The sequence below is a fragment of the Serinus canaria genome, chromosome 18 (genome assembly GCF_022539315.1).
Source record: "Serinus canaria isolate serCan28SL12 chromosome 18, serCan2020, whole genome shotgun sequence".
NCBI classification, from domain to species: domain Eukaryota; kingdom Metazoa; phylum Chordata; class Aves; order Passeriformes; family Fringillidae; genus Serinus; species Serinus canaria.
Genome location: NC_066331.1, coordinates 6,508,333 through 6,520,535, shown reverse-complemented (window position 1 = coordinate 6,520,535; position 12,203 = coordinate 6,508,333). Strand labels below are relative to the sequence as shown.

At 47.9% G+C, this 12,203-nt stretch overlaps 1 protein-coding gene across 5 annotated transcripts in view; it reads right to left on the bottom strand.

The window, feature by feature from the left end:
* The window catches only part of TMEM94 (transmembrane protein 94), a 51,582-nt gene that overhangs the window by 4,372 nt on the left and 35,007 nt on the right, over nucleotides 1–12,203 (bottom strand). For 4 of the 5 annotated variants that reach the window (XR_007779042.1, XM_050981391.1, XM_050981394.1 and 1 more), the window contains 15 exons: nucleotides 11,796–11,898; nucleotides 10,384–10,601; nucleotides 8,979–9,160; nucleotides 8,641–8,779; nucleotides 7,905–8,020; nucleotides 6,932–7,031; nucleotides 5,428–5,536; nucleotides 4,696–4,885; nucleotides 3,828–3,905; nucleotides 3,362–3,447; nucleotides 2,819–2,900; nucleotides 2,383–2,537; nucleotides 2,015–2,109; nucleotides 822–915; nucleotides 410–580 (listed from right to left, as the gene is read on the bottom strand). Coding sequence is in view for 4 of the 5 variants with exons in the window: in XM_050981391.1 (XP_050837348.1) it covers nucleotides 410–580; nucleotides 822–915; nucleotides 2,015–2,109; nucleotides 2,383–2,537; nucleotides 2,819–2,900; nucleotides 3,362–3,447; nucleotides 3,828–3,905; nucleotides 4,696–4,885; nucleotides 5,428–5,536; nucleotides 6,932–7,031; nucleotides 7,905–8,020; nucleotides 8,641–8,779; nucleotides 8,979–9,160; nucleotides 10,384–10,601; nucleotides 11,796–11,898 (1,918 nt within the window). In the remaining variant the exon portion in view is untranslated. The remainder of the gene's footprint in view (nucleotides 1–409; nucleotides 581–821; nucleotides 916–2,014; nucleotides 2,110–2,382; nucleotides 2,538–2,818; nucleotides 2,901–3,361; nucleotides 3,448–3,827; nucleotides 3,906–4,695; nucleotides 4,886–5,427; nucleotides 5,537–6,931; nucleotides 7,032–7,904; nucleotides 8,021–8,640; nucleotides 8,780–8,978; nucleotides 9,161–10,383; nucleotides 10,602–11,795; nucleotides 11,899–12,203) is intronic. The other variant, XM_050981392.1, reaches the window with a different exon arrangement.

Here is a 12,203-nt window from a genome sequence, read left to right as displayed (position 1 = left end):
TCCCAGAGTCCAGGCTCTGTGTGAAGGCACATTTCCTCTGCTGTGATTCAATGCCTCTCTGTCCTCATGGGACAAGATGGAGAGAGCAGCCCTCCCCAATTCCATACTGGTGTTGCATAGTGGTGTTGTCTCCCTCCCTTTGGTCTGAGATAAGGAAATTTTGTTCTCCCTTCCTGCTCCCAATCACTGCCACTGCCCTTCTCTGACCCTCCTTCCTCCCCTGCACTTCCTCCCTGGGAAGGTGGAGTGTGGACCTGCACACAATAGCCAGGTGATTTACACAATGCAGTCAGCTTTTCCTTTTTGTTCCCCACCCTGTTCCCTGGGCATCATTATTTTTTGCAGCTCAAGGCCAGGCTGAAGGGAGGCTTCAGCTCTTTCTCCCCATCCTCCCCTACAACCCCCATACCTGATTTCATGCAGCTTGACAATCTCATTGATGATAATCACAAGGACCAAGGAAAGAAAACCCAGGAGCCACGCGACCGGAGAGATGGAGACGTGGTTAAAGGTCAAAGAAGAGTTGAGGTTTTCCCAGAGTTTCAGGTCCAGCACAGTCTGTGCCACTTGCCCCAGCACTCTAAGATTTAGAACAGACACAGCAAATCTCAGCAGACCTGACAAGCTTCCCAGGATCTGCAGATCAGGGTTCAGGCCCAGATGAAATTCTCACACCAGAGACCCTTCACCAGTTCAGCAGTGGAGATCAAGTGCCATGTACTTGATTCTCCTCAGCACCAAGAAACTGGTGCTGGAGTGGGCCTGGGGCCCTCCTTGCTCCAGCATCCTGGAGCACCTTCCGAGGGCCTGTGGGTACTCACACAACAGCCACAGTGAGCGTCCACCAGCGGTTGGAGAGGGGGCTCTTCTTCCACAGGGGCTTGGTGCGATGAACGTGGGTGATGGATATAAACACTGCAGAGAAAAGGGGATTGTTCAGCATCACACACAGATACAGCACTTTACAAGGCACATCAACACCTGTTACTTCTAAGGGATATGGGGTTCATGTCCCTGGAACCAGCCTACCATTTGGGGCTCTTTCAGACCGGGCTCCTCACAGCACTTCCAAGTGCCTGGAATGCAGGTGGGGCAGTGCAGTGGTTGTACTGCACACAGTTGTTCACTGTGAGGTTGGTTCACAGCCTGGGCGCTAAAACAGAGCAGGCAAAGGCCCAGGGCTGGGGAGTGGGACAGGGGTGGATGTGCCCTGGTTCCAGGGCTGCAACAGAGGAAAGCTCCAGCCCAGAGTGATTTAGCCAGAGACCCAGGGCTGTCTGTACAAGACCAAGCATTTGCTCAGCTTTTATTTGGGCTCTTCCAAACAGCTGCCACGCAAAGCACCCCTGCCTTGCCTTGATGGTCTGAGGGATACAAAACCACAGCAACCCACTCTCTCCAAAAACAGAGATCAAATCAGGAAGCATTTCTGTTAGATTGGACACCTGCACATGTCAACACACAGTGCTATGTCCAGCACCATGGGACATAAGGGACAGGGAACTGAGACCCTTCAGCATTGTCAGGGAGCTGCTGGACCCACCCTGCCAGGCAATGGGTGCAGGTGATGAGGGTCAGCCAGGAGCTGGCTCCACACCCCTCCAGAGGGTTTAAAAGGTTTCCAGCTCTCACACAGTCACAGCTGCAACAGTGCCTTTTGTGGGAAGGCAGTGGGGTACTTCACAGAACAGCAGCAGGGATATAAACATTTTTGAAGAAGGGAATGTTTTTGGAGAGCTTCATGTACTGCTACTAACCACCTCTTCTGGTGAGACTGGACGGAACCAGCACTTCACCAGACTGGTAGGAAGCAGAATCAGTTCTGAGGGTGCTGTCTTTAATCTGCCAGGGTAATGTTTAGTGAGACAGGGGGATCTGTGCCTGTGCTGTGAGGCCAGTGCAGTGTCTGCTTCTGTCAGGGAGTTTGTGCTCTGGCATAGGGGGCAAAGAAAGAGTCAGAGGATACAAGCTTTCTCCCAGAGCAGAGAATGGGGTTCTGGGAACAGAGACTTACCTGTGTGTAAAACAATCAGGCCAGCTGTGAGCTTCTGGGCTACCAGGAGAGCATTGGAAAATGTCCCAAACCAGTCAGGAGCACCATAAGCATTGCTAGTGAATGAGAGGACACAGAAAAGTCAACAGTGGGCACTGTTGACTGACCAGCTCCCACCAGCACCATGTCCTCCTTTAACAGCTGAGGAATCTGTGTGTGAGCTCAGGCTGTCCTGGTACAAGGAGGCAACAGTGGGCAATGATGTAGCTGTCAAGGCTACAGCCCTGGTAGGTCATGGAAGAGGCTGAAGCTTGATAGAGGATTGGAATCAGTCCTCCTTGGAAAGGACAGGAGCAGTGGGGATGTGTGTGCCAGGCCCAGTTCCTCACCTGTGCAGCATGATGGAGGAGCAGGCTGTGAGGTTGAGGCTGGTCGTGTTCACCCCTTTGCAGGACTCATGCAGGGTGAACCCGAAGCAGATGAGGCAGGAGCAGATGGTCAGGCTGAATTTCAGCAGGAAGCAGAGCAGGAAGTAGTGCTGAGTCTGTGAAAAAGGGAAAGGATGAGGATGACATGGGCATGTCATTGGTACAACCTCCTCCCCATGGATCATCAGAGAAGCAGTGGCTGCAAAAGACAAGCTGTACTACAGATGAGATGCTGCACTGAGGATCTGTCTCAGGCATGCTGGAACATGGGATTCCCTCCCTGGCTCATGCCATGAATCAATTTACTGAGTGAGCTAGGAAGGCACAGGGCCTTCAACACTGGGACAAAACTGAAGAGAAAAATATGTGGACAATTTAAATCTGAGGGGCCACCTACCTTCTTGGGAATGGAAGTCAAGTTTTTTCCTGTTGCCATGGTCATAATGGAGCTGTGGGGAGGCTTGCCCAGGAGCGAGATACTGGAGAAAGGTAAGTTAAGTGTCTCAGTAATGTGTTCAGGCACCAGAGCTGTTGTGCTTTTGTCTAACATTTGAACTCAAACAACCTACTCAGACTGCGTGAAGCATTGGCACTTATCTTTACATATGCTGTAAAAGGTGTTATTCATGGCAGGTATAGACAGAGAGAGAAGTGACTTCCAAATGTATAAGCGAGAAAAAACCACCTGTGGTATCTTGGCCTCTACCTGACACTCCAGACTTTCTATCACACAAGGCAGGGGTTAACATAGCAGCACACAAATGCTCCTGTCACTGTTTCCAAGCACTTTGTCAAAGCAGGTGCTTGGAACAATCCCTGCACCCTTCTTAGCATGCTGTGGGTGAAATCAGCTTTCTTTCAGCATGGACACACTGAGGCTGAGGGAGTGCTCTGTGCATCCTGTGGGGAGTGGGAGGAGACTCCATCCTGACAGACTCACCTGAGCAGTGGGTAGCAGAAACAGGAGAGCCACACAATGTCTGTGGTACTGAGGATGGGGGGCAGCTGCACCAGGCAGGAGAGGAACTGGACAGAAACAACCCAGAATGAAGAGCATGAGCAGTGCTAGGATAGACTTGTTACCCAAAATGCTGCTGCCTTCCCTGAAACACTGGGATGAACTGGTAACTGGGCTGCCACTGCACAGCCCCTCCATATGTTCCTGTGGCAGGAGCTGCAGGGGATGCTTTTCTCCAGGGAAAAAGGATTTGAAGGTAAATGTATGAGGATCAGGGAGAAGGGGCAGCACAAGAAATCACCAAGTCTCCATCTGTAACTTCCCCCCACACACTGTGTAAACCTGACTGAAGGCCACGTTCCTCCCTTGAGGCTGCCCCACTGCAGCCACCCATATCCATGTGAGCCCTCCTGTCCTCTGAGCTGTCCCCAGCCAGGCCAGGACTCACCTGAATGACAACCAAGGTCAGCTGGCACTGCAGCAGGAAGAGGAAACACTTGCGGATCCCATACGTTGCATGCCTGGCCTGGAAGGAAGCACAAGCCCTCAGAGCCCTGCTGGGAGCAGCTGCCAGCCAAGAGCAGTTACTGGCAGGCAGGGACAGAACATGTGGCCTGCAGGGGAAGTGGGAGGGGAGAGGATATGGACACACTGAAAGCAAAAAGGGAAGGTCTCTTGCCTACATGGAGAGGTTCTGAAGGAAAGGCAGGATTTAGCCAAGGGATACGTTTGTTTAAACTCCTGGCTTTTCTGGTGTTACACTTCTCCTTAACGCTGCATTGTTCCTGGCTACAGATCTCTGCAAGATTATACTTCATCCAGATGAACAATATTCATGTTCTGTTGCCATAAGGCACCACTTCCAATCCATTCCCTACATCTTGGACCAGGAGGGCCAGGCAGAAAGATTCTCCCTCTTGAGCTTCCTGGACAAAGGCCAGGAGTGTCGCCCTGTTCTTCTAAGTTCTTCTAAGCCTTCTGATGTTTACATTTTTGTAATGGAGTTTCTCACACACTTTACACGTAAATAATGATTGTTTTGCATTCCTTTCTGGAGGAGGAGAAATTTGATGGACTGTTGGTTTGACAAGTATGGCTAGAGAGGTGGCAATAGTTACTTTTGAAAATCTATAAATACTGCAGTTCATAAATAAACTATACTCTTTTTACCTTGGACATCCCAGCTTGTGCGTGTCGTTCATTTTGTGTCCTATTGTGACACAGGAGACACAAGCAAAGCTCCTGCTGGCAGCATTGTGGGTACCTCAAGCAGAATGTTAGTGTGAGCTCTTGGCTCTGGGGATTGCTTGGCTCACCTGCTCTATGAGCCTGATGATGCTGGTGCTCTCTTCTTGGCGGAAGGACATGGAGCAGGGCAGGCTGTTGAGCTGCCCTGAGAGCTGCAGCGGGGTGAGCTCCTCAGAGCCATTGCTCAGGGTGGTGCTGGTGGCATAGCCAAAGGTCTCCCAGGAGCAGCGGGATGGGTAGAGAGGGTCCAGGGCTATGCTGCAAGGACAACACAGGGCTGTTGGTAAAAGGCCTCAGCCCAGAAAGGAAACTGTCTCACTGCAGTCCAGCTTGGAAGGTCACTGTGCTGTGCCAAGCTCTGTACACCTTGCTCAGGTAGAGAAGCCTGAGCTAGAACATGAAATTAGGATCAATCTCCCTAGAGTTTCAGTTACTTACAGAGAAATAATGAACATATTTGGGTTTGTGGCACAAGGTCAACCAACTGGCTGATCCATGGGGTACTTTCACTCTTTCACCCAATGGGAAGCATCTGTAATTGCAGCTGGGGCACAACAGTCCAGCATGTAGGAGACTATCTTCCTTTCAGATATGGAAATACCTCTGTGTGTCAAGGGCCTTAAACAGACACCCCCATCCAATCCCTCCAAATCTCCCTCTTGTAGACAAGTGCTGCTAAAAATGGACAGAGCAATTGTGAGCACCTCCCTGCACAACCCACAGGTGTGGTGTGACCCGTGGTTGGGTACTTGCTAAGATGGAGGCAAAGGCAGCTGGAAGAGGAACAGACCCTGCCCCACCTGATATCACTCTGCAGGAAGAGGCAACTGTTCCGAAGGTTGGCAGAGCTTCCCAGACAGCAGGTCACCTCCCCATACTCCTGCATGATCTTGATCATCTCGCACATGGCTGCAGAGGGACAGAAGGAGCAATAGTGTGGTGTTATGTCATTATGCACACAAAAATGCAGTGTTTCACACTCTTTCCAATCTGGATAACAGATTCTTTATAACTGCCCCATCTGATACTCACCACTTGTGTACACTGAGATCCACAGTCAAAGCACACAGACAGTCAATTAACTGCAGACCAGATGCTCTATCTACCTGCCACTGCAGGAATTATCTGTGGTTCACAGAGCTATGACCCAGAGATTTGCATCTCCAGCACACCTCTTTCAGACCAGACCTGTAAGGCATAGCCTGGGTGCATAAAACAGCTTCAGCATCAAATGCTCTTGTTAGAAAACAGCAGAAATAAAATGAACCTAAATAATTCAAACTGAAAATAAATACAGTGTTTCAGCAGCACATCACTAGTGCTGTTGCAAATCTAAAGGAAGGGAGGGAATGTAACAAACCACTCCAAAAGCAGTGCCACATTTAGCCATACTCAGAGCCAGCCCCTGTTCCTGCACTCCCACCTACCACCACCTCTACCCTTTATCAATATGTTTATTGACATCCCTGGGGCCTCTAAGTCCAAGCTGCTGTTTGATCTGATTTTAGTTCTGTAGCTCCATGCACAGTGCTCTGTGTATACATGGATTTTCCAGAATGCTCTAGGCAAAAATCCCCAAGCCTCCCCTCTGCAGATTCCCTTGTAAACACCTTCACTAAATGCCTGGTGCACAAAGACCTGCAGCACAGTGAGGGGTTGGGTCAAGAGGGGAACAGTCACTTCTGTCAGAGAGATGAAATTTGGGCACTAAGTGTGAAGGCAGATTGGACTGTGATTGACATGCTGGCAACTGTGACCAGAGGTACTAAAATGGCAAATCATAATGATGCTCTACACTTACTGGAGATTTGGCAGTTATTTGCCAGTTGAGCACTCAGCCACTTTCTTTAAGTAATACCTCAGAGAGAGAGAGATTTTGTCCTTTCTGTTCCTGCAATCAAAAACTGCAAAGCAGCAGAAGGTGTTAACAGCATCTGCCAGGGGAACATTCTTTTGGGAAGTGACTTCCAAGTTATAGAAGAGCTGTGAGCAGAGATCAAAGTCTCCTGGTAACACTTATTTAATGAAAGGCAGTAGCATTTTGGATGTTTGCTTTAGTGTCTCTTATGAATGCAAATTGAAAGGAGTGGTTCTCAGCCCAATTCAGCAGCTGGACAACAGCTGCACTAAAATTCAGTTAACACCTGGCTCCCCAGAGGTAGCAACAGAGGGTAATTAATATCAACATGTCCTTCTAAATTTCTGGAAGGTATCCCCTTCCCTTCACCCATATCCACACTTGGATGAGCCAGACCAAGGAGCTGGAGAAGGAATTCATGGACAGGAGTAGGAAAGGCCACTCACTCTCTGGGGTGCAGTCTGTGAACAAGGGCACCAGCAAAGGCACGTTGTCAATGTTCTGGAGGTGAGGTCTCACCTGGTGGATCCCCCGGGGGAGTTTGGCCTGAAAAAGAGAAAGGACAGATTAAGAGGGGGGTGGTGAGAGAGAGGCATTTCAGAGGGAACTGCTGAAATGAGAAGGATTATTCCTAGAATTATGCAACTTCAAGATCAGATACAAATTCATGTTCCAGCAGATAGAACTGGCTTTCCCAAGGCACTGCCTAAAGTTTACCGATAAAGTTCTACTCTGACTGGTCAAGCTGCCTGTGCTTGGCCTCAGGGCTTGTAAGGTCAGTGTGACAAACCTGTGCTCAAGGATTTCTGAGGACTTTTTGAGTGTGTGGAGAATCTAGTCAGACACATCTGCTGTCTTTTAGCATCTGGATCTATTTCAATTGCAGCCACATCAACCTGCAGCAAGGCAAGAAGGGTTCTTGCCTTCTAAAACCAGGCCTAAAATTGTTTTTTTTTTTTTAATCTGTATCTCTGACCCTCCTGTAATCTCTGCTGAGGACATGTGAGGTCTTTCTGAAGCAGGAAGGGCTTGTCTCACACTCTGACCACTGGGCAGCACCAGTCTGTGACTCACAGTTGGAGGAGAGAGTTTTTCTTCTGTCTGCATGGAAAGTGGGATGTTCCCACTCCCTGCCCAGCCCATGAGACCCAGAGGAACTGAGATGCAGCTCTCAAGGTTACCCCATGCTTCCTAACCTCCATTCCTAAACTCCTAAGCAAAGAGCTGTTCAGCAAAAGTAACTAACTGAGAGAATCCCCAATTTTCCAGGCTCTAAATACTAAGCTGGAAGAGGGTGAGAGAAATCAGGGGTCCCAATGGAAACCAATCTCCTTTGAAAAGGAATTTCCTCTGGGGGTACTGAGGTTACACTCCTGCCCATGACAACAGTAGAAGGTGTACAGGGAGAGGGGCCCTCACCCTGTTGCAGTCCTCCAGGAAGCTGGGGATATCACTGTCTGTTGGCTGGAAGCTGATGAGATCCGAGTGCCCTTCCTCTTCCATCAGCAGAAGCCCCTCCACATCATCTCGGGAAACTGGAGCAGAGAGAAGCAGCATAAACAACAATCCCAAACCTGCCTCTTCCACCCCTGTGCCATCCACGTGGGACACGCACGTGGCACTGCAGAAGCCAGGAAACGTGAAGCCTGATTTTCTAGGTTAGCAACACTCAGATCTCCCACTCAGTCATATAAAATGCAGTATTTTTAGATGACTAATCTGTTCAGAGGTAGATATGTGAGCCTAGTCTCTGCTCTTTTGAGACATGATACTTTATCTGTTCTGCTGTCCTTCTAGGGGAAGAAAATAAAGAAATCGCAGCTGAAGAAAAAAAAAGAGTAATGGACAGGCAAGTGACCTTCAGTGGCTTGACCAGGGCCCCACCAAGAACCAGAAGCACTCATGAACACATAAATTCATGGAAGCTGGTGCATAGAAGGATGTCTGTTTCCAAAATCTTGGTACTGGCTGGCTGGAAAGGCTATAAACGTAAACGATGTCGCTCACACACACACACCCCTGAGGCCCATCCAGTTTTGTGCTCAAAGCTCTGACAGATCAAGTGTCTGGTGTGGACACAGGAACCCATGAATGGGTTTAACAGAACCACCCAGGAAACACATGGCATTCAGAGTGGGCAAGGCACAGTTCTCACCCTGATGGAGGTCATCATGCAGGGAGCCAGCATGGCTGGGGCTGGATGGGGGGATCTCTGAGCCAGGCACATCACCATTGGGTGTTAAGGATATGTGGCAATTCCAGCCGGTCTCCAGACCCATTTTCTCAGCAAACACCTGTGGGTGAGTAGACAAAGGGTTTTAGAGTGGCTGCCCAGGCCAGAGCACTGCAGACTGATGCCATACTGAGCACAGGTACCTTCTGGACTCATTAGTGGGCTGAATCAGATTAACCTTAGATTACACTGGAGCTAAACTCTCCAGTCAGACAACCAGGGGCCATGCAAGGTCAGGGGGTTCAGCAAAGACAGCTTACCTTGCTTTTGAGCTCATCTTCCAGGGAGAAGTAGACAAAACGGATGCAGGCATTGACCAATCCATCAATGAGGCGGACAATGTCAAGGCGGGCCTGATACTGAGATGAGACCATTCCCATGAAGATCTGTCCACTCAGAGCCTGGATACAGTCTTCCTTCTCCATCACTTCCCCAATCCCTTCTTCAGGCATGCAAACAACACGCAATCCCATTGAGACACAGGGGCCACATTTGCATCAGACAAAGGCAACGTGGTGGGGAGGCCACCAAGGTGACACCCAAGGACACGGTATTCAGACACAGAAATGTGCAGGAATACAAACACAGGAGGAAAGATGAAGAGACATCCATTTGTCCCAGCATACCCAGTCACAGAAGTGGTTTCAGGACATCCCCACACAGGAGACCAAGAACACAAGTGGGAAACAGCAAGCGTGAAAAGGAAAAAGATAAAACAGAAGGCAGGGATCAGTCACAAGGAATTTGGGTAGAAAGGTCAAGGATGTGTGCTTCATAATGTTCACATGTGCATTTTAAACACATCCTACTGTGCCTAAACAACATGTCTAGCTGAGGCACGGTAGCATCAGAGCACGAGGGGCTGATGGAAAGGAACTGAATCATGTTCCCTGCAAACACTTCCAAAAAGCCTGCAAAGGCTCTTTGACAGGGCTCCTTCACCATCACCACATCAGTCTGTAGTGAATGGGGGCTGGATGCAGCATGAAGAACAAAATAATAAAACACTTCACATGTTGCAAGGCTTGTCACAGGTGGAACTCAAAATTATTCTGAAAACAGTCACAACTATTCCTAGCTGTTGGAAACCCCACTAGTCACATTTTACAGAATGGGAGACCAAGGCAGAAAGAGGTTAAGACTGACTTTCCAAAAAAAAAGAGCCTTTTGGAAAACCAGTCTCCAGGTATGTGCTTCCTTCTCAGTTTCCATTGCTGTTCTGAAGGACATGTACATGTCATGATCATCTAATGGGAATCAGTTCCTTCAGTACAGCAAGAAAATCTATCAAGGAATAATAGTTGCATAGCACTATACATTTCAATCCTTTGAAAAGCCCATTGCGTGTGACTTCCATAAAATCAGACAAATAGCAAAACAAGTACTGAAATACCCAGAAGTCTTGACTCTCTGTAGCCTACTTTAGAAACAGACTTCCCACAAGGAGAAGAATTTCTCTGTAAGCTTCAATAACTTTACTAGAAATACCCCTACCAGCTCCCTTATCATCATTTCCTCCAAAAACACATCTACTTCAGAAACTCTTCCTTCCAAATTTCCATCTGCTACTCTGAATAACAATGTTCTTACAGCTCTAGGCTGATCAGATCCAGCCCCTGGGCCAGCAGCAGAGCTGGCTGCAGCCAGGACTGCAGACACACATACCGTCTGAGCTCCAGCTGTTCCTGCGGCTGCTCTGTTTGATGGGAGTGGTCCCAGGGAGGTCGCAGCAGGTGAAGATCGCGCTCTGCCCCGGCACCTGCACCAGCTCGATGCACTTGCCGTTGAGCTGGGAGGACAGGGCACAGTGCATGGGCTTGTATGCAAAGGCAGAGCAGTATCCTGACAGGCAGGCTCGCTGGTAGAAATCCAGCACCTTCTTCCTACGTGGAAAAGGGAAAAAACAGGCAAAGTTAGCAAAAATGTGCCACATTTCTGACAATACAGAAATGCTGTAGTTCCATGTATTTGGAAAAATGTCTTCCATAAAGAATGGTTAGAAAATCTTAAGAAGTCTCTCCCTACTGCTTCTGCATTCTCCAAGCTGAAGGCACTTCAGGGCAACAAGAACACATATTCCAACAGGGGCAGTGGTGAATGTTTCTGTTCGCTCAGCAGATTGATGGGTATGAACACAGAGCTCTTCAAATACACTTATTAATATAATATGCTCTACATGGCTGCCAGATGACTCCAAGAAAGTTCATTGCATGACAGCAGAAGCCTAATTCATCAGACATAATTTATCTCTAGGGAGATAAACACCAAAGAGAGAACTGACAACTCTGACAACAGGATCTATGGCAGAGATAGTTGCAGGAGCAGACTTTTCTCCTATCCCCTTTCAGAGTCTGGGGTCCCAAAAGCTGTATTTAGTCAATATTCAGTCACTGAAATAAGGTAAAGTTCCTTCTCTAAGCTGAATTCACAAAGGTAACAAATTAGACTATACATCAGATTTTTAATTTTCTTGTAACATGACTGATATTCCAAAAAGGATAAGTGCCAGTTTTTTCACACCTAAGGATAAGTAGATTTAGAAGAACAATGTGAAAAGTCAGTGAAACTAAACATTACTGGTCTTCTGTGCCAATAGGAACAGCAATTCAGCCTGTAGATGAAAATGCAGCACACACTGTCAGATTTTGCAGCAGGACTCCAAGGGCATGATGCATTGTGTGGACTGGTTCAGGCACAATTGATCATTTTGCATTTCATGTAAGACAACATATTTTTCTTGAAAAGCAAGAAAAAAATCCTCTGCCACCAGCATGACCTGATTATAATTCAGTCCTACTACACAGTACAGTCAGAATCAACTTACAAGAGGACAACATCCCAAGAGATCCAGTAAGAAATGGCTTGCTCTTCCAGTTCAACTGAATGTTTGTTGCTATCTAATCTCTTACACGCTATGATAACAATTAATTACAAGCAGAGATGGTTCATGTTCATAACCTACTTGAAGCTCTTAAAAAACTTAATAAGCATCACAAAAAGAATTTTAACAGAGTGACCAGGTTCCTTCTGCATTTTATCTGCAGCTCCTGAATGCCCCAAATGAGAAAGCTGCCCACCTGTCAGAGCCAGAGAGGGGGTAGATATCAGTACCATCCCAAAAGTCAGTGCAGGCTTCAAGGATGATGTCAGCTGTCCCATGAGAAAACATCTGCTCAGTGCCTGAAATGTAGGAGAACAATGAGTCAGCATCACATATACAGCTCCCAGGAAGGGCATTTCATACCAGCTGCTCCCTTATTTGTTAAAATATGAGTGTTCCCACAAAATGCTTTGATGCATTCCAGATATCCCCCTTTCCTCTGCTGAAGTCTTCAGTCTCCATCAAGAAATTGTTCAGGATTGATGATGCACCTACAAGTGCCCTTTGTCTAACTGCGGGTTCAAACAAGGCTGTGTTAAAATATGAGCCATGTAGTCCCTTCCTATTCTCCCCTTAACCTGTATATCAATCCTGCTCCTATAAA